The 26,573-nt window shown below is 38.9% G+C and overlaps 2 protein-coding genes across 3 annotated transcripts; one reads left to right on the top strand and one right to left on the bottom strand.

The window, feature by feature from the left end:
- Window positions 1-231: 231 nt before the first annotated feature.
- SUMO1 (small ubiquitin like modifier 1) lies at window positions 232-25,868 on the bottom strand. Of its 2 annotated transcripts, none has more exons than XM_043444564.1 (5): window positions 25,599-25,868; window positions 12,731-12,805; window positions 7,986-8,063; window positions 5,705-5,776; window positions 232-1,061 (listed from the first exon to the last, which is right to left on the bottom strand). In XM_043444564.1, exons 1-5 carry the CDS (start codon window positions 25,659-25,661, stop codon window positions 993-995), a joined length of 357 nt encoding a protein of 118 aa, XP_043300499.1. In that variant the 5' UTR covers window positions 25,662-25,868; the 3' UTR covers window positions 232-992. The 2 variants fall into 2 exon arrangements, with proteins under 2 accessions (XP_043300499.1, XP_043300500.1); XM_043444565.1 differs by having other exon boundaries at window positions 25,650-25,803.
- Window positions 8,233-8,700, top strand: LOC122426729 (40S ribosomal protein S23-like; the record flags this gene model as incomplete). The annotated part of the gene is made up of 1 exon (XM_043445850.1): window positions 8,233-8,700. A coding segment is annotated over one exon (468 nt), but the record flags the coding sequence as incomplete, so codon positions are not given.
- Window positions 25,869-26,573: the final 705 nt, after the last annotated feature.

Below are 26,573 nucleotides of genomic sequence, written 5' to 3'. Positions count from 1 at the left end.
AAAAAAAAAACAATGAGTATTTAAGAAGGTATTGTGACCTTAATTAAATCCTTAATTCTGAAGGCACTTCAGTAACTTTCAGTGCTTCAAAGTCATGATCATCACTGCACAATCCAGAAAAAGAATCTGTACCATGTATGAACAATAATTTCCAGTATGATGCAAAAAAACCTTATGTTTTAAGCATTTTCTTTTTTCTTTCTGTACAACTAAAAATAAAATAAACATGGGTACAGTTTTTACAAATATTTTGTTTATTTTAATGAAGCTGGTACAGACACTGTCCATTTAAAACCCATATCCCAGGCCAAAAAGTACAAATAAAGTCAAAAAGAGCAGTGTTCTGTTGTATACACTTCTGCATGAATAACTTTAACTGCTAATGAAAATTAGATCTTTTCTGGGATCTTCTGACAAGATTTTTCTTTCATCTTAAAATGCTTTCTCTTCAGTGAAGCCATCTTTGGAGTTAGTCATTATTCTCTGTCATTTTGACTCCAACTGGATATTCCTCTTCTTTTGGTCCAGACCCTCAGATTTTAAAAGTAGCTTCAAGTTAAGGAAAGGTCATTTTTCCACAGTTCTGTTTTCCAAAAAACTTCCATCTCCCACTGAAAGTCATAGTCCAGGAGTGAAGCAATCACATGCTAGAACTTCAGGGCCAATTGGAAAGTCATTAGGAACACTTGTATTAGTTGATCTTATTTATCACAAGCCTGCAAATGCACAGTCCTGGAAAAGGCGGGCTCTCTATGCACACATGTAATTTTTAAAAAGGAGAGAGTGATATGAAGGGGGCTGAGGTTTGCTCACCAAATCAGCACAATGAAAAGAAACAATAATGAATAATGGGCACTAGAATTCAAATTACCAGATGTTTTAAAGAGACGGGGTGCCAGTTTTCAATTCTGTTTTGAACACCACATTACAAAAGAACTATTTTTAAAAATAAAAAAGGATTAAGGGGAAAGAAAAAAAAATAAAAAGAATATCTAAACCGTTGAATGACCCCCTGTTTGTTCCTGATAAACTTCAATCACATCTTCTTCCTCCATTCCCAGCTGTAAGAGGAAAGAAAAGTGTTAGTAGTAGAATATAAAAGTACTGTTTTTTTTAACTGGCTGCAATTATGTGGCAACTGTGCAAAAAAGATACAAAAATAATCCATAGTTATCCTGTTCTGAAACTAACAATCCTGTTTCCTTTAATCCAAAGAACAGAGAGGTATATTCTTTTCTTCTGATACTATGTCAATATGAAGTCATTCATGTTTCTTTGCTGAGCCAACTTCACGTCCCAGTTTATTCACCAGATAAAATTTAAGTGTTTCTGAAAAGTACCTTAAAGGAGTTTTAAATCTAATGAAACATGTATAGAATAGTTTAAGTAATAGTTCGATGCCATATTTTCTAAAAATCATTTTACTTCCAGATGTAATTACTTGATAGAATCTCTTTCTTCTCTTTCAAAAAACCTGACTTCACTTGAAATATATGTAGGTTTTGGCTAGAAAAATACTGTCTAAGGGTTCATTTCTAAGTAGTTTGCTTTGTTATCTACAATTCCTTCTAGAATTTAACTATTATTTTCTTTGATAGTGACCACTCTCAATGAAGAGTTATTATACATCTACTTTTGACACTTCCAATTCTATAGGCTTGATTTTTCAGGCCAATTCTCAATTCTTACAAAAAAGAAAAAAAAAAGAGAGACCCTTTAGAATGCCTTTTACAGAACATTAAGCAAAATATACGCAATTTTTTTTTCAAATGCGTGAAGTATTCTGGAATGTTTTTCTTAAAGACATTATTAATAATGGTTGCCTCTGAGAAATGGGAATGCAGAGATATCTAGAGTGTATTTTCCATTTTATATACTGTGGTAGTTTGGTTTTTTAATACTTTTATTTTTAACTACAAGTATTCTTCATTTAAAAAATAAAAGTGTACAGAAGGGGGCTGGTGTTGCATAGAAACCCACAGAAGCCTCAATGAGGCTTGTAAAGAACTGCAAATCTGTTGATTCTGGTGTGCAGCCAGGGTTAAAGAACACTGAAACAGGCAGACTGAAAACAAAAATCAGCATTGTTTCCAATGAACTACAGTGACTCACAAAAGCAAATGAAAAATATCAGTTCAAAGGAAAGTTCAAGTAATCTCTAATGAGACAAGTTCTGTATTTTATACAGAATAATTCTGTGCAGAATTACAAAATGTGAAAATTAAAATATGCTAAGAAATCTAAAAATAAGTGGATTTATAATTTTTTTAAGTGATTAATTGGTTCTGGTGTCATGGATATCTTGACTGTGATAAAACATATGAACGTTAAAATAATTATTAATTAAAGATGCTATTAAAATTTAACTCACACACAGCCTGGTAAACACTACAAGGACTAGAATTCCAAACATTACAAGGAACCTTTTGAATTGGGAAGGCAGCCTATGTCCTTAAACTATGGTGAATATGAAGCCATCAGCTTTAAGAAGTACATTAGCAGATAACAGTAAATAAACAACAGTACAAAGAGGTCACTCCCTAAATACCACTCTCTCCCACTGCCCCATTATTCTTCTAAAAAGATAAATCTTTTTTTTTTTTTTTAAAGATAAATCTCTTAATGACAGTAAGGGAAGTGTCACTAAGATGTATTAAATAACCTTCTGTGTTGCTGAGATTATGCCAAGCTTTTGTTGTTTAGTCACTGAGTCTGACTCTGCAACCCTGTGGACTGCAACATGCCAGGCCTCCCTATCCCTGTGCCTTAGCCCAGTTAAGACAGGGAAAATATAAAATGAGTTTGGAATATCTTGTGCCAGACAGTAAGGAAGGACTCAAGAAAGTAGGTAGATACTAAACCTACAGGGGAAAGTTTGATGAGCAAAAGGATAGTCACATAGTTTCAAAGTATGTGCCCACATATTACTCAATTACAACAGGAAAAATGGTTAACTACACAGGAAAAAAAAATGGTAACTGTTAAACCCAGTGATAAAGGACTTCAGATACTCCAGATATTACAGCCTGAGAAAGACACATCACCATTTACATAGTAATACAGCCAAACACACATGATCCAAATCTAGTCACGAGTTAACAGAAGAGCCCAAATTGACAGACTTTCCGGAAAATAACTGGTTTGTATTCTTCAAAAATGTAAATGTCATGAAGACAAAGACAGGCTGAAGAACTGTTCCAAGTTAAAGATAATTAAAGTGAAAATGAAAGTCGCCCAGTCGTGTCCGACTCTCTGCAACCCCATGGACAATAGCCAACCAGGCTCCTTCCTGTCCGTGGGATTCTCCAGGCAAGAATACTGGAGTGGGTAGTCGTTCCCTTCTCCAGAGGATCTTCCCAACCCAGAGATTGAACCCAGGTCTCCCACACTGCAGGCGGATTCTTTACCACTTGAGTCACCATGTGTTCATACTGAACTGGATCCTGTGATGAGGGAGAAAACTTATTATAATAAGGGAAAATTGGGACAAATGACAAAATAGTATTCTAACAGTATTAAGTGTCCTGAATTTTAATAACAGTACTTTGGTTATGTAAAAGAAAATACTTGTTCTTAAGAAATACACACTAAAATATTTAGTAAGTGGCCATGGTGTATGCAACCCACTCCCAAATGGTTCGGATGATATGTATACACACACATATGGGGGGAGGCGAATAATGAAGTACAGGTAGCAAAATGTTAAAAACTGATAAATCTAGGTAGAAGAGAGTACAGTTTTTTGCACTATTCTTGCAACTTTTCTGTAATTTGAAAATCATCATAAAATAAAAACTTTTTAAAAAGATGGAGGGATGTGAAAAAGAACAAATGCCAACTTGAAGGCGTTCCCACTGGCTAATATCTAAAGAACATCACTCATACAAAGTATCTCCCCACAAATTACTTATTAATTACAAAATAACTTGGATAAATTGATACAATGATACAGTGGATAAAATGATACAATGGATAAAATATCTGGCGGTTACCATCTTAACTAAGTGACCAAAATTAGTATTACCCATAGTAAGACATGGACATCATATAATTCCTGACATGATGCACTTGGAATTTCACAGCTTCACTCAGTGTTGCTCCTACCAAATGTTCAAACCTGAATCTAATCATGAGGAAACAACAGATAAACCCCAACTGAAGGACATTCTTTTTTTTTAATTAATTTATTTTAATTGGAGGCTAATTACTTTACATGAAGGACAATCTAAAATACAGTTGGCCTGAATTCTTTTTAAAAATGTCAAAATTTTTAAATTTTGGATTAAATTTAGGACTGAATCAGTCAGTCCTAACGAAATCAACCCTGAATATTCATTGGAAGGACTGATGTTGAAGCTGAAGCTCCGACACTTTGGCCACCTGATGCGAAGAGCTGTTCCCTGGAAAAGACCCTGGTTCCAGGAAAGACTGAAGGCAGGAGGAAAAGGGGACCTCAGAGGACAAGGCAGTTGGATGGCATCACCAACCCAATAGACATGAGTCTGAGCTAACTCCAGGAGATGGTGAAAGACCGGGAAGACTGGTGTGCTGCAAGGCTGTTATGTGCAGGGGCCACAAAGAGTTGGACACAACTCAGCGACTGAACGACAACAGTGTAATGAAAAACGAAGACTGATTAACTGTTTCATATGAAAAGGAAGCTAAGAGGCATGATAACCAGTTAGAATGCATATCCTGGATGAGATCCCAGGTTAAGTTAAAAAATAAAAGGCAGGTGAGCTATAAAGGACCTTACTGAGACAAACTGCAAAATCAGATTATTTTGATTGTATATTCAATTACAGTATTGTATCAAGGTTAAATCACCTAAATTAGATAACTTAACTGTGACTCTTAGGAGAACAATAACACTGAAATATTGAGGGGTAAAGAGCCATGTAATCTGCAAATTAACATCAAATGGTCCACCAGTAGTGATAATCTGTACATACAGGGAGAATGATAAATCAAACACAGCAACAATGTTAATAAATGAAGAATCTATGAAAAAGGTTATACAGGAGATTATACTAGTCTCATGATTCAATAAGTTTGAAATGTTTTCAAATAAAAAAGTTAATAATAACCATATATCATTCCCACTATCAGAAATATTATTTTTTATTTGGAGGAGGGGAATCTGCATAAATGTAAATACACACACGCTCCTTTTCTCACATTTTATTACTTTCAGATATCTGGAGGTGGGAGTGAGAATGAGGGTAGAGAGGGTGGAATATATAAAGAGAAATAAAACAATATATTCAATAAAACAAATGAAGGCACAGAGGCATTAAAAAACATAACCCACAATGACAGAGCCAAAAATATATACTAAGCTTCTCTATTAAGTGCTCAAAATGGGCCAAGAGTCAAAATCGAACTCTAAAGGTCACTATCACCATGAAAATGTACCCAAAATCTGCCAAATTTGAGAACCATCTGTCCATCCTTAAAAATGCATAGTATGTGCCTTATAACAATTTAAATACTCAATCCCTACTTTTCAACTCTTTTTACTGGCAAGTTTGAAGGCACTAAAAGGGAAATTCAACCCAAAAGATTGTTTTTCTCTCTGACAAATAATATATCACTTAACTCAGGGAATATTCAAGAAAAGGGCAGCTTAATGGTACCAGCGAACCACATTATTCAATGCAAAATTCAAAATATGTCTTGAATTCAGAGGAGAAATTATACTCACTTCTTTTGGAGTGTGATTATCAGCAATTCTCTGACCTTCAAAGAGAAACCTGAGTGAATTCATAGGAACTCCCTAAAAAGACAGAAAATGTCCAAGTACAAACTTTAGAAGAGATAACAGAAACTCTGATGCACAAAAAGCAAATATGAAAGCTTCAACACAATGTGTAGAACATAAAACTAGACAGCTAATTCTATCATCATTATCATTAACTGAGTAAAAACTATTTGCTAGGTACTCCTGATACCAAATATTTTATATACATAATCATGAATTTTTCATCACAACAGCCCTAAAAGGTAAGTATTATCACCTTATCTTCATTTACAGCTAGAGAATCTAAGGTATAGAGAGGATCCACAAGGTAGTCAAGAATTGAAGGCCAAATCTGTTCCTAACCCTGTGCATTCTTAACCACTATTCTATATAGTTTCCTCTCAAACCTATGAGCTAACATAAAAATAAAATCAGATACAGGATGAGTACCAGCTACCAACTGTACAAGCAAAATTAGTTTTAAACAGACTAAATAATAGAAATTTGATAAAGCACAGCAGCAAGCCAGATAAACTATAATAAACCTGTGATGGCATTTATAGCTCTGTAAGTATCACAAAAGGTGTTAAAATATATTTTTCTAATCACTTATTCCACAAAAATAGCTAAAAGAGAATAGATGGCTCATTTAAAGAGACGTAACTTCACTAACAAGTATAAATCAAGAATCATTTATTTAGTCCACAAGTATCAGAAAGTTCTGCTCAATAACTAATGTGTTAAGATTTCTGCCATGTTTAAATACTATCCCAAAAACATCATAAAAAACTCAAACTATCTTCCCAATATGTACTAAACTTATATATACAAGACCATGCAAACTTACCCTGTAGGTTGTTTTAAACTTTTTCTTAGTTCCCTGACCAGGGATTGAACCCGGGCCCCAGCAGTCAAACTGCAAAGTCCTAAGCACTGAACCACCAGGAAATTCTCTACTTTTAAATTATTTCCAGGGTTATATTAACTAATAAACATAACTGACAAGGACAAAATATTCTTTGATTTTAAATACAAGATCTTTCAGAAAGTATCTTATATTGGAGTAAAAAAAGTTTCTACAGAAGCAAGTCTATAATACTAAAATGGAAAAATGACTCAATCTCTCTTGTTGGTTAAGAATTCCATACTTTAGATAAAATTAAGTGTCCCACTGCATGTATATCAGCAAATATAAGAAAAAAAATTATCAAGCTTTTGTGAACTGAGTATAAAAACTTTTTCTAAAGACTGTAAACTCCGAAGCATAAAAGAGAAAGTTAAAAATTATTCCAACTGGATGTTATATTATCTCCCCTAGCACGTTAGGGCTTCCCTGGTAGCTCAGCTGGTAAAGAATCCACCTGCAATGCAGGAAACCTGGGTTTGATCCCTGGGTTGGGAAGATCCCCTGGAGGAAGGCATGGCAACCCACTCCAGTATTCTTGCCTGGAGAATTCCATGGACAGAGGAGCCTGGTGGGCTAATGTCCCTGGGGTCACACATGTCAGACACGACTGAGTGACCAAGCGCAGCACAGCAACTTCAATCCTGAATCAGTTTAGTTTTCACTTCTGCACTGTTCCTCCTCAATAATCAACTCCATCGTCTACAGATGAGGTAAAAGACTGCGTATTTTCCTTGGAGTTATTGTCAAGAGTAAATGACAATGTATCTAAGTACCTATTAGCACAGTGCAGTTAATACATGTTCATTTCCAGTTTTAGTTCCCATCAATATTATTACAAATGTGAGCTAGTTGAGCCTCAATTAATAAGACATTACTAAGCTTAACAACTAACATCAAAAACAAACAGGGAATTCCCTGGCAGTCCAGTGGTGAGCACTTAACTTTTACTGCCAAGGGCATAGGTTAGATCCTTGGTCCAGGAATTAGGATCCCACAGGCCATGCAGCACAGCCCAAAAAAAAACAAAAAAACAAATGTTTTATCGGCTCACTTATCCTAACACTGGAGTGGGTAGCCAGTCCCTTCTCCAGGGGTTTTCCTGACCCTGCAGGGATAGAATCTAGGTGTTCTGCGTTGCAGGACACTCTACTGTCTGAGCCAACAGGGTAGCCCCCTGTTTTCCGTATCCCAACACCTAAATGATCTCTTTTTCTCCTTGCAAAGTCCTAAATACTAGACCACCAGAGAATTCCCAAAAGATTACTTTTCTTTTGACAAGCTTTCTTAAAAGAAAAATTAATGATATATAAAGCACTGAATTTAACACAACATACAGACCTGTCTTTGACAGTATGATTCTTTGAGTTTCTTGAGATGTGTCGTCATTTTCACTTTGAAGTGAATCTCACTGCTATCCTAAGGAGATAAGAGGAAAAGAATTATCACTCTTTGAGTAAGTTACTTGCTTTGCCTGAAACAAATTATTTAATTATACGTATACTACACATAAAAACATACAACTTGTCACCTATATTTTCCCTCCAAAATATTCTTTTTAGCATTTCTAACAGGTTTTATTAAAATAATCATCCTTGCTCTCTTCCGCTCAGGCCAGTGGTACCGGCCGGGTGGGCAAGTGTCGCATCTTCGTGCTGCCAGGAAGCTCCGTAGCCACCGACGAGCCCAGAAGTGTCATGATAAACAGTACAAGAAAGCCCATTTGGGCACAGCCCCGAAGGCCAACCCTTCTGGCGGCGCCTCTCACGCCAAGGGAATTGTGCTGGAAAAAGTAGGAGCTGAAGCCAATTCTGCCATCAGGAAGTGTGTCAGGGTTCAGCTAATCAAGAATGGCAAAAAAAAAATCACTGCTTTTGTACCCAATGATGGTTGCTTGAATTTTATTGAGGAAAATGATGAAGTTCTGGTTGCTGGATTTGGTCGCAAAGGTCATGCTGTTGGTGACATTCATGGAGTCCGCTTTAAGGTTGTCAAAGTAGCCAATGCCTCTCTTTTGGCTTTATGCAAAGGCAGGAAGGAAAGACCAAGATCATAAATTTTGATGATGAAAGCATGATAGTAATAAATTTTCATATACCAAAAAAATAATAAAATAATCATCCTCAAAGTTGCTTTATACCCACTTCAAAGCAAGTTTCAGTCCAGTTCAGTTGCTCAGTCGTGTCCGACTCATTGCAACCCCATGAACCACAGCACGCCAAGCCTCCCTGTCCATCACCAACTCCCAGAGTCTACCCAAACCCATGTCCATGGAGTCTGTGATGCCATCCAACCATCTCATCCTCTGCCGTCCCCTTCTCCTCCTGCCCTCAATCTTTCCCAGAATCAGGGTCTTTTCAAATGAGTCAGCTCTTCGCATCAGGTGGCCAAAGTATTGGAGTTTCAGCTTCAACATCAGTCCTTCCAATGAACACCCAGGATTGATTTCCTTTAGGATGGACTAGTTGGATCTCCTTGCAGTCCAAGGGACTCTCAAGAGTCTTCTCCAATACCACAGGGCAAAAGCATCAATTCTCCGGTGCTCAGCTTTCTTTCTAGTCAAACTCTCACATCCATACATGACTACTGGAAAAACCATAGCCTTGACTAGACAGACCTTTGTTGACAAAGTAATGTCTCTGCTTTTTAATATGCAGTCTAGGTTGGTCATAACTTTCCTTCCAAAGAGTAAGCGTCAAAACATAATCTATTTTAGGTATTAAAATTAGCAGTGTAAGTAAAAGTATGTATGTCAAAAATGCATTCCTTCAGAATTGCATACCTATTCTATTTTCAAAATAAAAATCTAAACTATCACAAACTCCCAAAGGCAACTCAGAATAAATAGTACCCCCTATAACTGAAGTGTCATTAAAGATGGTCAAAGCTATAAGAGTGATGTATACCGTAAAACAGCAGACTGAGACAATTCTTCTGCCATAAAAAGTCACCATACAGAGTCTGGTTTCTCTTGCATGAGTAAAACGAATAACCTGAGTCACTCAAATTGAAATATGGGACCACAGATAATTTTCTTCTACCGAGACTGTCAAGTAAACTATCAGGCAACCATCAGAAAAAAATATTGGTACTTGCACACTGTAAAAACGTCAAAGCCAATTCTAATGATTACATAACACATTCACAGATACATATTAGCAGAAGTTGCATGTTTTGTTTATAATTATTAAAAAAAAAAAAAAGCAATTCCCTGACAGTCACTCCAATGGTTAGGACTTGGTACTTTCACTGCCAGGACTGGGTCTGATCCCTGGTTGGGGAACTAAGACCCTGCATGCTGTGTGGTATAGCCAAATTTTCTTAAAAAATAAATAAAAATAAATTCTCATCGTGTGGATAATTTCAGGAACAGACAAAATTTCTAGAGCAATACCTCACTCCATCAGCTAAAATCATTTCCAGATGAAATAAAGAGCTAACATTAAAAAAATTTTTTAGTATCTTCTCTTCTTCTTTGGGAAAGACTTTTCTCCTAATCTTGACATTAGTAAATCCTTACTTTAAAGCAAGATTTTAACTTAGAAACCATTAAAAAAAAAAAGGAGACTGATAAATCCAACTTAATAAAAACATAAATCACCTATAAGTTAAGAGACTCTGAAGAAAATATTCACAACATATATAGCAGACAAGAAAAATTAAGTAAATATAAAGAACTCCTACAAATTAGTAATTGTTAAAAAGGTAATCCATGGCATAGGAGAAACATACACAAGCATACCTACTTTACTACACTCTATTTTTTTTTTTTAAATTTGGCTATGCCAGGTCTGTTGTGGTACACAGGATCTTCAGTTGCGGCATACGGGACCCCCAGTTCCCTGACCAGAAACGAACCTGTGCCCTTGCACTGGGAGCAGAGTCTTAGCCATTGGACCACCAAGGAAGTCTGTGTGCTCTCTTCATTGAATTTTGCAGGTATTGCGTTTTGTACAAATTGAAAGTCTGTAACAAGCTTGCATTCAGCAAGTCTGCCCGCACCATTTTTCCAATGGTGTCTGCTCATTTCAGGTCTCTGTGTCACGTTTTGGTAATTGGTAATTTGGTAATTCTCTCAGACTTCAAGTCCTACCCCAGCAAAAAAAGCTCACTGGAGGCTCATATGATGGTTAGTACTTTTCAGCAATAAAGTACTTTTTAATTAAGGTGTGTACATTTTAACGCTATTATACACTTAAACTACATTATAGTGTAAACATAACTTTCATATGCACTGGGAAACAAAAGATCCATGTGATTCACTTTATTGCAGTGGTCTGGAACCAAATCCTCCATATTTCTGAAGTATGCCTATAAATCAATGGAATAAAATTGAGAGTCCAGAAATAAATCCATATATATCTACAGTCAACTGATTTTGACAAAGATGCCAAGCAATTCAATGGGAAAAGAACAGAACTTTCAACCAGTGTTCTGGGAAAAACAGATAGCCATATTCAAAAGAAGTTAGACTCTCCTTCAAACCCATACTAAAAGCATGCAAGAAGTACTCAAAATGATCAAAAACTTAATGTAAGAGCTAAAACCATAAAAACTTAAAAAGAATCTATAGGTGTGAATTTTTGTAACCCTGACTTAGGTAATAGTTCCTTATACATGACACTAAAATCACAGCAAAAAAAGAAAAAAATAGGGATTTCCTTGGTGATCCAATGGTTAACAATCTGCCTGCCAATGCAGGAGACACGGGTTCAACCTCTGGTCTGGGGAGATTCCACATGCCAAGGAGCAACCAAGCCTGTGTGCCACAACTATTGAGTCTGTGCTCTAGAGCCCAGGAACTACGGAGCCCGAGTGCCCAGAGCCCATGCTCCACAACAAGAGAAGCCCCTGCAATGAGAAGCCCACGCACCACACAGAGAAGCCCCCCTTCACGGCAACTAGAGACAGCCTGTGCAAAACAACGAAGACCCAGCACAGCCAAAAACTTTTTCAAAAGATAAATTCAATTCACTGAAATCAAAAACTGTTTGTGCAAAGGACACAACCCAGAAAGTGAAAAGACAACCCAAAGATGGGAGAAAACATCTGCAAACCATCTACCTGATAAGGATCTAATATCCAAAATACATGTGAAAAGTTATTACAACTCAAAAATAAAGACAAATAATCCAACCTAAAAAACGGACAAAAGATCTGAATAGACACATTTCTCCAAAGATGTGCAAATGGTCAATAAGAACAGGAAAAGATATCCATCATTAACCATCAGGAAAAGACAAATCAAAAACACAATGAGATACCACTTCACACTCACTAGGATGACTATATACATTTAAAAAAGAAAAAAAAAGAACAACAAAGACTGGGTAAAATGTAAAATAACAAACCTTCATTTATTGTTGTTAAGAATAATGTATAAAATAGTGCAGCCACTGCTAAAAGCTGTTTGAAGGCTCCTCAAAAAGTTAAAACAAAGTTACTACTATATTATACCCAACAACTCCACTCCTACATATATAGAGAATTGAAAACACAGCCACACAAAAATTATAATGAATATTCAAAGCAATATTATCACACTGGCCTAAAACTGAAAGGTTGGTATAATAGTATCCCATGTTTCAGGGAATGTGGGAAGATGGCACTCTCACACTTCCATGGTGAGAGTATAGTTCTTCTGTCCCTTAAAAAAACAACTATGAAGCTTCATTCCTCCACTAATTTCCAGCTAACCTTTATTATCTATTAGCATCTCAAAAAGGGTCAATAAGGTAAAGATCAGAGTCTGGAGAAATAAGGTGCCAAGAGAGAGAAAGGGGTCAGGAAAAGGCCTGAGAGGCCCTTTTGTGTAAGGCCTCTAGCGTCATCACTTAATAGTGGTCACTGTGTTTGCCACTGAAGCATGCTACACAAGAAAAAGTCCTGTTAGAAGAAATTAAAGTAATAAGTTGCCTAGTGGAGCAATTTAAAAATACAGTATCACCCTCTCCTACCTCTAACAAATGCACATACAGTAAATGAAGCTCCACTTTTCAATACCTTGCCTTAGTTGAATCATTTTTTCTGTTTTCAGAAATCATTCACACATTCCAGAGTCAAAGGAGAAAAATAATGAAACTCACCTGTCCAATGACTTTGAGTTTAATATATTCTCCTTCCTTCTTATCCCCCAAGTCCTCGGTTGAAGGTTTTGCTTCCTGAAAGTACACATAAACATAAAAGTTTCTATGTGCTATTTTAATTATGTATCCATTACTTCGACTTAGGGTACAAAATTTGCACCTAAAAATACAGCAAGCATTTATTTTCTCTGCCAACCAAGCAAAAAAGGTTCTAAGTCAATTATTCTCTCAAACAACAGTTCACTAAAAATCAAGAAAGAAGTCTCTTTTATTATAATCCTACAGTAAGGGTTCTAAAACTTCACCATGCATCAGAATCACCGGAAGGACTTGTTAAAAGGCGGCTGGGTCTCATACCCAGCTTTTTATTCAGCAGGTCTCCGGCAGGGCTGTAATATGCACTTCTGACTAATTACCAGGTGGTACTAAGGCTTATGGGCAAAGGAACAACCTGGAAACCATTATCTTACAGTCGACTACTATCAGTCAGAGAAAGCTCATCCTCCAGGAATCCTTGACCAAACATTTTGAATCCAAGATTATTTTCTTACAACCTATTGGGAGAAATTAACTACTCCAATTACAAAACTGTACTAAGAAATATAATCATATTAACATAAGCAAAGTCTTTTTAGGAAGGAAAATCAAACAGCAAAGTACTGGCTTAATGTACTCGAGTCAAAACAAATCATTTTATATCAGTTATTATTTTAGACTATCTGAAACAGTGTATCCAATTTCAAAAGATTGGGCTTGGGTGAAAAAAAACTTAGGAGAATTAAACTGGAACAAGAAAAAAGCCCACTCAGGGTAAGGATTAGTAGGAAAGAGCAAACAAAATTGGAAGACAGAAGGAAAGAGTATAACCCTCTTACAAATTATACCGTAAGAGAATGAAGTTGGAATAAACTAGTGGAAACAACTTCACCGTGAAGCAGTCAGAAAGGCAGGCCATTTTAGTAAAAGGGTAGCTTGGTAAATTTCACTCAATGGTGTGATAAAAGTAGCTTTCCCACGCACTTGCACTTTACCTTAGTTTGGCAACCATATTATTCACTTATTTAAATATATACTTCTTTATTCTTCATAGTAATTTCAAGCTGTTAATCTACTCTTGGTAAGAACTGTTGTCGTTTAGCTGCTAAGTCATGTCTGACTCTTTGCAAACCCATGGACTGTGGCCCTCCAGGTTCCTCTTCCCATGGGATTTTCCACACAAGAATACTGCAGTGGGTTGCCATTTCCTTCTCCAGATCTTCCTCATCCAGGGATCACACCCGAGTCTCCTGCGTTGGCAGGTGGATTCTTTACCACTAAGCCCCAGGGAAGCCCTTTGATAAGAATATAACCAACTTACTTAAGAATATACAATAAGAATTTTGTATACTTAAGAACATACAATCAAAATATTGTATACTTCTGTACTTCAGAAGTAACAGGGCCATTACCTGTTTATTTCATGCCAATAACTGAAAACTAACAAATTCTTTAACATTCATATTTTAATAAGATACATTAAACTAGAAGTAGTTTTTAAATTTAAGATACAGGCTAGAGTCCAGGGAAATGCTTAGATAACAGAACTGACTTCATTAGTGGGAATTCTCGCCTGTTTATCACTCTGCAGTACTTCCAACATTTGCTGACTACTGCATATTATGGCAGCTGACAAAATTAACCTTCTTTATTGAGACAGTGTTTCACCTGAAAACTAGAAGACGGTCTTCAAACAGTCTCACAACCACATTTCTCTGAATTTATATTCAAAGCAAACAATTCCTTCTTCCGTTGAGTACTGAGAGAGGACAAGGACAATTCATTCCACGCAGTGAAAGGAATGAAGAGCAAAGAAGCCCTGCGTCCTCTTTAACTGAGAGAAGGTGTGTTACGAAGCTTTATCTGAGCTTCCACAAGGAGGAAAACATCCCCCTCCAGGAGGATCAGCGCTACATCAGCACGATGGGACTGCCTGTGCACCAGTGTTTCCTAGACAGAGGATACTCGGAACAAAAGAGTTCTTCCCTCTCCTCCAGTCCATCCTCCACACTGCTTCAGAACTTTCCAAAGCACAGCTCCTCTGACTGTATGTTTGTTTGCCTGCACTCAGTCATGTCCGACTCTTTACGACCCCTTGGATTGTATGTAGCCCGCCAGGCTCCTCTGTCCATGGGATTCTCCAAGCAGGAATCCCGGAGCAGCCTGCCATTCCCTTCTCCAGGGAATCTTCCCGACCCAAGCATCGAACCTGCGTCTCCTGTGTCTCCTATATCGCCAGGCAGGTTCTTTACCACTAGCGCCACCTGGGAAGCCCCACTCTGACTGTATAACTACCCCTATCAGAAAGCATTAATAGCTCCCAGTACTTTAAGGCCCAGAAACAAAGTCCACAACACAGCGTTCAGTTCCTCCAGTACAACCTTGACTCCCATTTTTCTCGCACCACTTTCTTTACAACCCAAGGATGTGGTTAAATTGGACCCTGTGCGGTTCCCCGAACGTGTCTATAAACTTCCTTCCATCTTCAGCCCTTTGCCGTCCTTGTCTCCTTCACCTGTAACACACATCCTCCCTTCACCGTAACCTCTCTTGAGAGCGTCTCACAGAAATCCACCCCACACATCATCTGAAGTCCAGTATGCACAGAACTCTTCTGGGAACCACACCTCCCCTCAACTCTCTAACTGGGATTAACATTTTCCTTTAATGCTCCTATTGGCAGTGCATTCATATCCTTTAAAAGGCATTTATTCTCAATTTAAAAACAATCTCCCTTTACTATCATCTCAAGTTGTCCTCACATTTTTCTTCAGATCTCTTGTAAGAGTACTCAGCATTTGCTATTTCCACTTTTACTGTCAACTCACTGCCATCAGGTTTATATAATACCCCACCATTCCACTTGATACTTCTCTCACCAAGGTTACCAGTTCAACTCCTTACTGCTAAACCCAAAGGACAATCTAAAGTCTTATCTTTAAACAATAGACACTGATGACTCCTTCAAACTCTGTACCTTTGGCCTCTAAGATTCTACTGTCCCCTCATCTTGACCACTTCCTTAAATGCTGGTGCTCTTCTGGGTCCTAAGTCTTTAGGCTTCTTTTTTTTCATCTTCCTGGGTGACCTACAATTCCAGCTCTCTCTCAGATACTAACGACTCACAACCATTCTCAATAACCTGACCACTTTTCTGAGTTTCACTCAATTTACCCAAGAGCTTGAACATTTATCTCCACTCTGGATGTCTCCATGGGTAGTTCAACTTTAAGTGTCCAAAACTGAGTGCATTACTTCTAGCTCCTCTTCCTGAAAACCAAAACCCAAAAAAGACTACAACTCCTCCCGGATTCCCAATTACAATAAATGTTTAACACACACTCAACTGCACACAACAGAAATTTAGTAGTCATCATTGGCTATCTTCCTCTCTTAAATCTCACACTTAATAATTCACCACTCTGACAACTGTATCTCTTAGGGACTCTCCTTCTCTATTCCACTGCCTTATTTCAGGCAGTCACTGTTGCTCATTAGCAATACCACAATGGCATAACAGATGCCCCAAGTCTAGCTCCCTCCAATTAATTCTTCCCAACTACAACCAGAGCCATTTCTCTAAAACGCGATCTGATCTGCCCAGAATCGTCAGGAGTAAGTTCAAACCCCTGAGCTGACACATACTCTCCCTCCTCGCGCTGCTCCCTGCCCAGCAGTCAAGCCTTGTTCTCCTCCCTCTCTCGCTAACGATATTCTCTGCTCCAGCCACACTGAACTACCTCCAATTTCTTACACGTGGCACCCTCCACCTTACCTCCACTAACCCTGTGCATGCTACTCACCTCTGCCTGGCGTGCCCTTTCTTTCCCCATTCCCCTTTTAAGACCACTCAAGCATCACTTCCTAGAAAATCATTTCCCTGATCACCCTCTTAAATGTTCTCATACTGCTTACTTTATTATAACCACATGTCTGCATATCTGTGTTTCCCACAAGATTGAGTTCCTTACTAACATGACTTATTCTTTGTATTTCTGGTCAAGTACAGTGTCTAGTATTTTAAAGATATTCAATGTGCTTGTTAAATTAACATATTCTGTGACAGTTTTCTATGTCTTGGCTTTCCTACAAGTTTACAAGGAGGAGGTCCACGTTTTTCACCTTTATGGTCTCTATACTGACAGACACCAGGCAATTATTTAACGCTGGCTGAATTAAGTTAACAGCACTATCATCTGTATCATACCACAAAATCTTACTAATGTTTCATACTTCTACCGTACACAGCAGTCAATACAGACAAAATCCTTTTAGCATTTTATATTCACAGTTGGGAAGAAGAGGTAATTCACTTCAATTTCACAAGAATATGTGAATACTAGAATTTGAAATTTCCCAGAATACTGCCACTTTCCTTAGTCACTCCATTTTAGCAATCTCTTCCTAACTCTGAAGCACCAGAGCAATGCCATCTGCACCCACTTGTTTAATAGCCTCACGCTTGCCCAATGCAGTCATCTAACTTTTCATGTGCCTTTTCTCCTTCAACAAACTAGTCTGGAAAATGAAATCTTGTACAGAAAAAGGCCAAAGTTTGTCTCTAGTGATCTCAGTGTCTTTTGTATGCCTTCTTTCCTTCTCTCCCCTGCTTAAAAAAAAAGGAGCTGCCAATACAGAATGGTATGGCACATCAGTCACAAAACACTGAAAGCATTCAGCACTGGGCCTGGAACAGTAGGTCATCAGAGAAAAGAGAATCCCAGAGAGGGCCGGCTGATTCGGCTGGGAAGGTTACACAGCCCCAGAGCAGAAGAAACTGGCAATGTAAAGAAAAGGAAAGGAACGTACGAGATCAAAGGCAAGAACTGGAGACCTCTACATTTTCACGTCTGTGTCATCTAGAGATTGAATCATGGTAACTAGAATGGTAGGAAAGAATTTATCAGACACCAGGCACTATCAACTCTTCTTACTAAGATATAAATGTAACAACCTAGAAATAGAAGATGCTGGATCTGAAAAGATGAACAAGACAGGAAGGACGCAAAACACAACAATCCTCGTTTCCAAACGCACAAAACTCAAGAAAAGAATTTTATTGTGCCATTTCAAAGTCAAAAGAACAAAAATTTTGCTAAAAATCTCCATGATAATCCGTATGTTGACAATTCAATCACAGGGAAAGAGCACCACATTTAACTACTCCCAGCCTGAAACTGACCCTTCCAGTTGCACAAGGATCGTTCACTCTTCTGAAAGAGGGGGGAACTCTGGGGAAAACCAAAAATAAAGACTGCATTTACTCTTAAGTGATGACATTAGCAAATCTGTTCAATTTTAAAGGTGCAACAACAGTATTCTGGTTATGTTAAAAGAAAAAAATGTCACATGCTGAGTGACTTCCCTGGCAGTCCAGCGGTTAAAAATCCAAGCTCCCAGTGCAGGGGGCACAGGTTTGATCACTGGTCCAGAAACTAAGATCTCACATGGCATGGCCAAAAGAAATAAAGTAAATCTCTGTTAGAGATATATATTGAAATATCTGTGGATGAAATAATACAATGTCTGAGACTAGTTTCAAAATGATGTTATGAAATGGTGTGGGGTCATGTAGATGAAACAAGATAGGTCAAGAGATGGGTATATGGGTATAATTATATATACACTAAATTTTTCCATAATAAATCACTTAAAATGCCTTCAAAGTTTCCAAAAATTCTCTAACTATAGTTCTTACTATATGTCCGTTTATTTCATTTTATTTCCTAATAAAGAAAGCTTAACAAAGGATTAAACTGGATGATTCTAATAATTATATCCATTATTAAAAGATATAAAAACCCAAATTACAATAAAGTCATCTCCCTCATACTTAAGTAGATTTACCACAACTCTAAAAGCACACACTCATATAGTTTCAGCTCATGCTACCTATGTGCAAACTTAAGGAGAGATTACTAGACATTTGGAATAATGTCCAGACTTAGCTCCACAACTTGGAGGGTTATGTCAACCTGTCAAGACACTGGGACTTCTGTAAACTTACATTCAACCCTACAATTGCAGTTAAACACCCAACGAACACAGGCAACTTCTCAATAACTAAAAATTGTAACTGAAAATCCCACTGGTTGTATAAGCCTTACTCTCTGCAGCCATACCGTGGACCTATGCAAAGCCTAGAACAAACTGGCTCCACTGTATCCAGAAGTATAGCATGCAAATGTAGAGGTATGGCAGACATTGCTAATTACCTATCCAATATCCAAGTCCCCCTTCTTCCTAAATTTGCCGGCGGTGGGTGGCAGAGCGGGGTGGAATTCTAAGTTTCTCTCATGGCCAGGTGATGTGGTGCTGGCCATGGAGATATAAAGTGACATATTTTTTCCTAGTATATACTTTATGGCCTACTTTTTCCCTTTTCTCCATTCCTTTCTCCTGCCTGGAACAAAGAAACAAAGTAACCTTGCCCAAAAGGAGACTGTCTTTTCAGTGAAGACATCTGCTAAGGAGAAAGGAGTAAGAGGACATAGTGGAACTGTCTTACCATCCCTGAACTACTTATGTCTGGACTTCTTTCATTAGAAAAACAAACTACATACTTGTTTAACCTACTATATATCAGATTTTCTGTTATTTAGTCCAGAAGCAATCCAAATTGACATAGGAGGTGGTCTAAATAGGAAGCGTTTGGCTTATTTTTCCTAGAAAACCACCTCAGTATGTATCAAAAGCAGAAGAGATTAAGTAAATTGTGGTATAGTCACACAATGGAATGCTACATAGTAATGAGATTTAACAAACTACACACAATAATACAGACAAATTTCCAAACAATGCTGAGCAGAAGAAGCCATACACAGAAGCACGTACTGTATAGGGGAGGAAACGGCAACCCACTCCGTTATTCTTGCCTGTGAAATCCCACGGATAGAGAAGCCTGGTGGGCCACAGTCCACAGGGTCACAAACAGTCGGACACGACAGAAAATAACACACACACCCTCAGACACACACACAGTCAGGACAGTCATTCTTAATCTGGGTGCTGGCTGCATGGATGTGATCAGTTTGTGAAAATTTAGCAAACTGTACATTTATGTACATTTTTTCATGTATGTATTAATCATCAGTAAAACCTTTAAAAATATCTGACCTTAGCTATTGAGAACAGTGGGTCTAGCAAACAGAACTCCACCCTAGCTTCCTTCAGGTCTTTTCCTTCAGATTCTCACTAGCTCAGTAAAGGCAATCAAATACAAACAGAATGGTCAAAGTATAAAAGTATAACAAATACAACACACCTTTAAATAAACTTAAATCATGTTGTAGGAATTTCAAAATAATTTACACTGTAAGACTAAGTACTCAGTAATAGGATCTGTGTGACCTTACCCACGTGACTTTTCTAAAGTAGAGTATCAGAGAATTAATTACCAAAAAGAAAAAAACACAACACTCACACAATTTCAGTAGATTCCAAAATGAGATACCAAACATGACTCTTGAGAAAATTATCCGTGGGAATTCCCTGGCGGTCCAGTGGTTAGGACTTGACATTTCCACTATCCCGGGCCCAGGCTCAATCCCCTACTGCCTTATTCAGGGAACTAAGATCCTGCAAACCAGGTGGGATTATTATTATCCATAAAAATCCCAATGTCCTGGAAGAAGCAAATGATTCAACTCTGGAGATAAAGTTACTAGTTCTATTGCTAATAGAAGTAAAGACCAAGATGGTATGCAAATATTATAAAAGGAAAACTACTGCATGACAATCAATCCTTTGTCAATAACAAAACAAAGGGAATTGAAAGAGGAGGAGGAAAATACCTGCTGTTTCACATTTTTGAGACAACCTTCCAGTTCTGGGGCTTAGAATGGTGCCTGGAACATATTGACATTCAATAAATACTTGTTAAATGAATGACTCTTACCACTGATTTCTTTAAAAACTTTTACTAAGTATTCAGTCACTGCTGGCACTTCAGAAAAAAGGGGTGAGTAAAGCCTGATTCCTGACCCTGGAAAGCAAAGAGTGTAATGGAGAAAGGCACTTAAATAATTGTAACACTATATATAAAAGCTATAACATATAATATTATTCTAATTGGTATGGGGGGAGGCTAATGAGTAGCAAGAGATATTTGACAGCTGCTTTAGTTTTGAAATCTGAACTACCCCACTAACACTCATAAGTACTCTAACCGTAATAATCATACTCAGTTTTAAAAATACTATTAAATAATGTTCACATTTTATTGAAATGTTTTATTATAATCAATATGTTTGCAACATCTACTAGCAGCACTTCATGTACCTATCTGTCAGAGAAGACAGAATATATCATTCCTCTCCTGGGGCACGGAATACTTAAGATATGTATCATTAACTAAATGCTCAAGTCAGAGCATCAGTGTAACATATTTATTCTAAGAGGTTAAGTAGTATATACATAATTATGAACTTCAATATACACCTAGTTTATCACATTCTTCTGCCATCTCAGGCTAACAGGAAGATCAGCAAACACTAAATCAGGGAGATATAAATAATGCTGCAGGGAATAATGCTATCCTAACAAAAGAAATACAACTAATGTGGTAGATTAAAGATAACTGCAAATTCTTTGTTACTCTTCCCATTAAGAAATGGAATCTAGGTGTCTTTTCCTTGGTGACCATAGTTAATAATACTGTATTGTGTATTTGAAAGTTGCTGAGAGTAGCTCTTAACACAAGAAAAATTTGTAACTGTGTGTGTTGATGGATGTTAACTAGACCTATCCTAGGGATCATTTCACAATATACACAAATCGTTACATTGTATAACCTGAAACTAACATGTCATGTATATCTCCACTGAAATAAATAAATGCCTTTCCCTTGAATTTGGATTGAACTTAGTGATTTGCCTGACAAACAGAATGCAAAAGTGACTTCCAAAGTTAGGTTCTAGGAGGCTTGGGGTTTCCACCCAAGGTTCTCTGGAACACTGTCTTGTGAGTTCTGAGGTGCTGTAAGTCTGAATATCCTGGGGTCCCTGTGCTGAAGAGAATACATGACAAGACCACTCAGAGAGGCCTTGAGACTATATGAAGAAACCATCCATTACAGCCCACAGTCACGTGAGTAATCCCAGCAGAGGCCCCACGCATCAAGAAGCAGTGATGAGTCCAAACCACAGAGCCCTGTCAAAATTGAGATTTATGAGCAAAACAAGACTATTGTTTTAAGCCATTAAGTTTTGAAGTAGTTTGTTAGGTACCAACAGATAGCAGGAATTACATAAGGCTTCCAAATCCTTGACTAAAGATAAAAGGAGCTCAATCAATCAGTATCTGTCTCCCTCTCCACCCCTCCTCTCTCTGAGGTTGGGATGGAGAGAGTAAACCTGCTATACAACAGATTCAGTTAGCATTTGAACCAAACCAGTCATCCAATTACTACAAATTAACAGACCTGAACTGAAGAGCTGAAGTCCATGCTGTCTTTCATGATTTCAGTGTGGAAAAGAAACACTATAAATGTGAATACAGGGAAGAAAGAAGGAAAAATATTTGTACAAATTATCCTTACCAGTTTGACAATGGCATCTGCTGCTGCTGCTTAGTCGCTTCAGTCATGTCTGACTCTGTGCGACCCCAGAGAGAGAAGTCCACCAGGCTCCTCCGTCCCTGGGATTCTCCAGGCAAGAACACTGGAGTGGGTTGCCATTTCCTTCTCCAATGCATTAAAGTGAAGTGAAAGGGAAGTTGCTCAGTTGTGTCCGACTCTTAGCGACCCCATGGACTGCAGCCTACCAGGCTGCTTCGTCCATGGGATTTTCCAGGCAAGAGTACTGGAGTGGGGTGCCATTGCCTTCTCCGGACATTGGCATCTGGGTCTATATAATTATGTGCTCAGTTTTGCTGGTAGGTGAAATCAGGCTAAAAGTAAGCACACCATCGGATCTCTATTATTGGTTAAAGGCTAGTCCTTAACCTTTTTGAGAGATCATGTACCCCTAATGAAAGCTATGGATCCTTTCTCCCTAAACAAACACACATGCAAAAAAACCTTCACAGATTGCCATAAAATTTCAGTGGATTTTCAGCCCTTAGGATTCATGATCCTCAGGTTCAGAATCTGTATTACAGGATTATTCAAAACTGGTCCACTGGACAATGGACCAGCATTGTTAGAATTATGAGAAATTATTTCACTCAAATTCCAAAAATAATCATTTTCCATTAATCAATGCAGAACCCAGCAATTCAAGTCTTGCATGACTCTAACATCCACCTATTCTAACCTGAAATTATTGCTCAATTCTAGTATCTTCAGCACAGACAAAAAACCCTCTGAGAGGTGCCTCAGAATATACATCATTCTAAAACAACTTGGTTGATATTAAGACTGTCTTCTGGGGACTGTGGTCCAGTCTCACACTGCTGGTATGGCGCAGGAGTAACTTGGGATTCTCACTCATAAGCCTCATCAGGGTAAGAATGCAGCTTCTTATCTCTTTAAATCCTTAGCACTACAACACTAAAATTGTACTGGCTCCTGATTATTAATAATGATATTGGTTGATCAGCATAGAGCAACAGTTCTTAAACTTTACAGTCTCAGGATTCCTCTTAAAAATCATTTAGAACTCCATAAAGCTTTTGTTAGGTTGGTTGTAACTACTGAGGTTTATCTGAAATATGTTTTATAAACATATAATTCATTTTAGGATAAGAAATCACACTGCTACTTATGAAAAGTATTTTAATAGTAACAATATGAAACACCTGTAAAGATATGATGATACCCTCATTAAATGGTACTGTGTATATAAAATACAATTTCTTGAAAGCAGCAATAAAGTATCAATCTTAAAAAAAATTTTTTTAAACAAAATTAGTAAGAAAAGTGGCATTGTTTTGCATTTTTTGCAAATCTCTTCAATGTCTGGCTTAATAGGAAAGCAGCTGGATTTCCACATCTGCCTCTATGTTTCAATCTGTTGTGATATCCCAGGTCATGTCAATCTTCAGAAAACCCCACCAAACACTCATGAAAGAATGAGAGTGAAAAAGACAATGTCCCAGGATTATTGTGAAAATAATTTTGGCCACCTGTTAGTGTCCTAGGTCCTTTATTCAAGTTTCTCTTAAATAGCTGGAATTTAAACTGGAACAATAAATTCTACAATTTACTTTATATTTCCTTCTGTACACTGCTCTTTCCTCAGACCACATAGTAAATTTCAACATACTTCCTAGCCACTTCTGAGCATCAAAATAAAAGGCTGATGAAATAAAGTATTTACACCTTTCTTTCCTCCCTGGAAATCAAGTAAACAACTACCTAGGGAGATAGTTGTAACTCCATTCCCATAACTACTTGGGAGTTAATCTAGACTGTTAGTAAGAAGATTCACTCAAAACTAATCTAGATTATGGTTTAACCTTATAAATGTACATTTTGTGCAACAATACAAACCCACAAAAGCCTCTCTTGCTCTCACCAAGCAGCACAAAACTGAACTGGGTTAAAAGCCAAGGGAATAGTGTGTTAAATTTAAAAGTTCAAGTACACTGCGGAGTTGAATGAGAAATAGTTTTCTAGATAACTACCACTAAACAAGCAAAACGGTTCAAAAATACTTTAAAAAGTCCAAGTCATCTAAGCAAACAAAACGAAGGCCAGACAAAAACCCTATAAAGTAAGAACTAGCCATAAACATTTTGTTGTTTAGTCGCTTAGTCGTGTAGGACTTTACAACCCCATGGACTGTAGCCCTCCAGGCTCCTCTGTCCATGGGATTTCTCCGGCAAGAATACTGCAGTGGGTTGCCATTTCCTCCTTCAGGGGATCTTCCCGACCCAGGACTCGAACCCGCGTCTCCTGCACTGGCAGGCTGATTCTTTACCGCTGAGCCACCAGCGAAGCCCATCAGCCATAAACAAGGTTAACTAGAAATGAATGAGGAAAAAAACTCACCACGGAAAATCGAACACTCCTGATTGAATGCAAATCCCAAGTAAATTCCTTCTATTAACACTGAGATGGAGCACTCTGCTATAACACGAAGCTTTCTGCAATGTTCTGCAACTGCTTCAAGCACACGAAGTTTTCCTATCCTTTTCCTCAAAGGTTATCAGTCATCTTCAGGTTAACTCCCAGATGAAATGCTTTCTGTAGCTCTAGCAGTTTCGTTCTACTTTGTTTCTTGGTTATTCTGAGTGCTCTCTTCCAACTGGAGAGCTACTGAACCAATCCCGAGTGAGAAATGGGAAAGTAAAAGGAAAGAGGCGACAGCTCTGCACCCCCACACGGAGAAACACTCAGAGCAAAGCAGCGGCGGCCTAGCTGCAATCCGAATGGAAAGCGGAGCTTTCGAGGTTCTTAGCAACACGAGACGTCTCCCTCCCTCCGCCCCCACGTCCCACTCCGCGACTGTCTAAAGACCAAGAACCAAGGAGTGGAGTCCACCCGCTTTTCAGGGCCACAGAGCCTCCGGGGCAGGGATTCTCTCCCGTTACATAACTGGGGCCTAGGGCCCTGCTTCTGCAGTGAGTCCTCCAGAGAGGCAGGCGGGCGAGATCCTCAGGGACCCTCTTGGGAAAGTGGAAGCTGGGCTCTGCACCTGGTCCGCCCCAGAGAAAAGAACGGGGACGACTGGAGAGAGGCCGCGACCAGAGGCGCTGGGGCACAGGGGGTGATGAGCCAGCCCGGAGAGGGGTAGGTGGCTCCCAAAGGCCCGCGGCAGGCCCGGGCGCCTCCTGCCCTAGTCTACTCCCCTCCCTCTCCAGCCCAGTCCCCACTGGCCGCCCCCTCCCCCAGTCCGCGCTCCCCTCCCCCGCGCCTCCATCCCCGGCCCCAGCCAAGCAGCAGGCGGACCTGCAGAGTAAGGCCTCGGCCACCGCCACTGGATGGCTCCCAGCCCGGTACCTGGTCAGACATGGTGACGGTGGCTTCCCCCGGGGTCTCCGCACACCAGCGGCCTCGGGTAGGTAGAACCTCGCTCCGGGGTTTACAAATCCGTCTCTCTACCCGACAGCACAACACCGCGGCTGGAGGGACTTCCGCTACGCCTTGCGTCACTTCCGCTACGCGCAGTGAGGACGGAGAGAGAAAAGAGGAAAGGCGACGCGGGAAAACTAGTGGGAGGCGGCGGGGGGCGGCGAGGGGCGGCGAGGGGCGGCGGGGGGTGGCGGGAGCGGCGGAGGTGCTCCCGGGAGGCTGAAGGAGTGAGCGCGAGCTTTAGTTGTGGTCGCACAGATGAATTAATGAGCGCAGCACCGAGATAGGCCTTGTGCCTCGGGCCCGAGCCCATCCCTTGAGGAAAAGTTCCCGGTGCCCAGTCTGTTTGGAACCGTACTGACAGCCAGCCTCCTCCCGCCGACACCTTGCGCGTTTCTGAAGGCTGAGCAAAAGTACTTCTATTGTCTACTTTTGGCCTTGCTCACCTACCTCCCTAGATAAACTGAACTGAATACCAGTGTTTCTTAGCTTGGAGGCAACATTTTCGGTTAACCAACCCTGGCCAAACACAATGACCTTAATTTAAAACAAAAACATAATCGCATTGGGCGGGATTTTGATGGCTGCTGATGAAAAAGATGCTCCTAAACTGGTAGTGCGAAGAAGCTGATTCCCACCCTTGACTTGGTTGTTTTGAGTTAATGAATGGTCTTTCCATGAGTTCGTTTTAAAAAACAAAACTAGTGGCCCTACTAGCAAAAGCATAGAGCATAAGGATATGAATAAGCGGAATTGAATTGAGATTCCAGAATAAATGAACAGAATAAAAAAGAAGTTACTTGGACAACTGGATATCCACATGTAAAAGAATGAATTTGGATTACTAACTCA

This window comes from Cervus canadensis, chromosome 24 (genome assembly GCF_019320065.1).
Source record: "Cervus canadensis isolate Bull #8, Minnesota chromosome 24, ASM1932006v1, whole genome shotgun sequence".
Classification (NCBI taxonomy): domain Eukaryota; kingdom Metazoa; phylum Chordata; class Mammalia; order Artiodactyla; family Cervidae; genus Cervus; species Cervus canadensis.
Note: the sequence above shows the minus strand (reverse complement) of the source record. Positions and strands in the feature narration are given on the sequence as shown.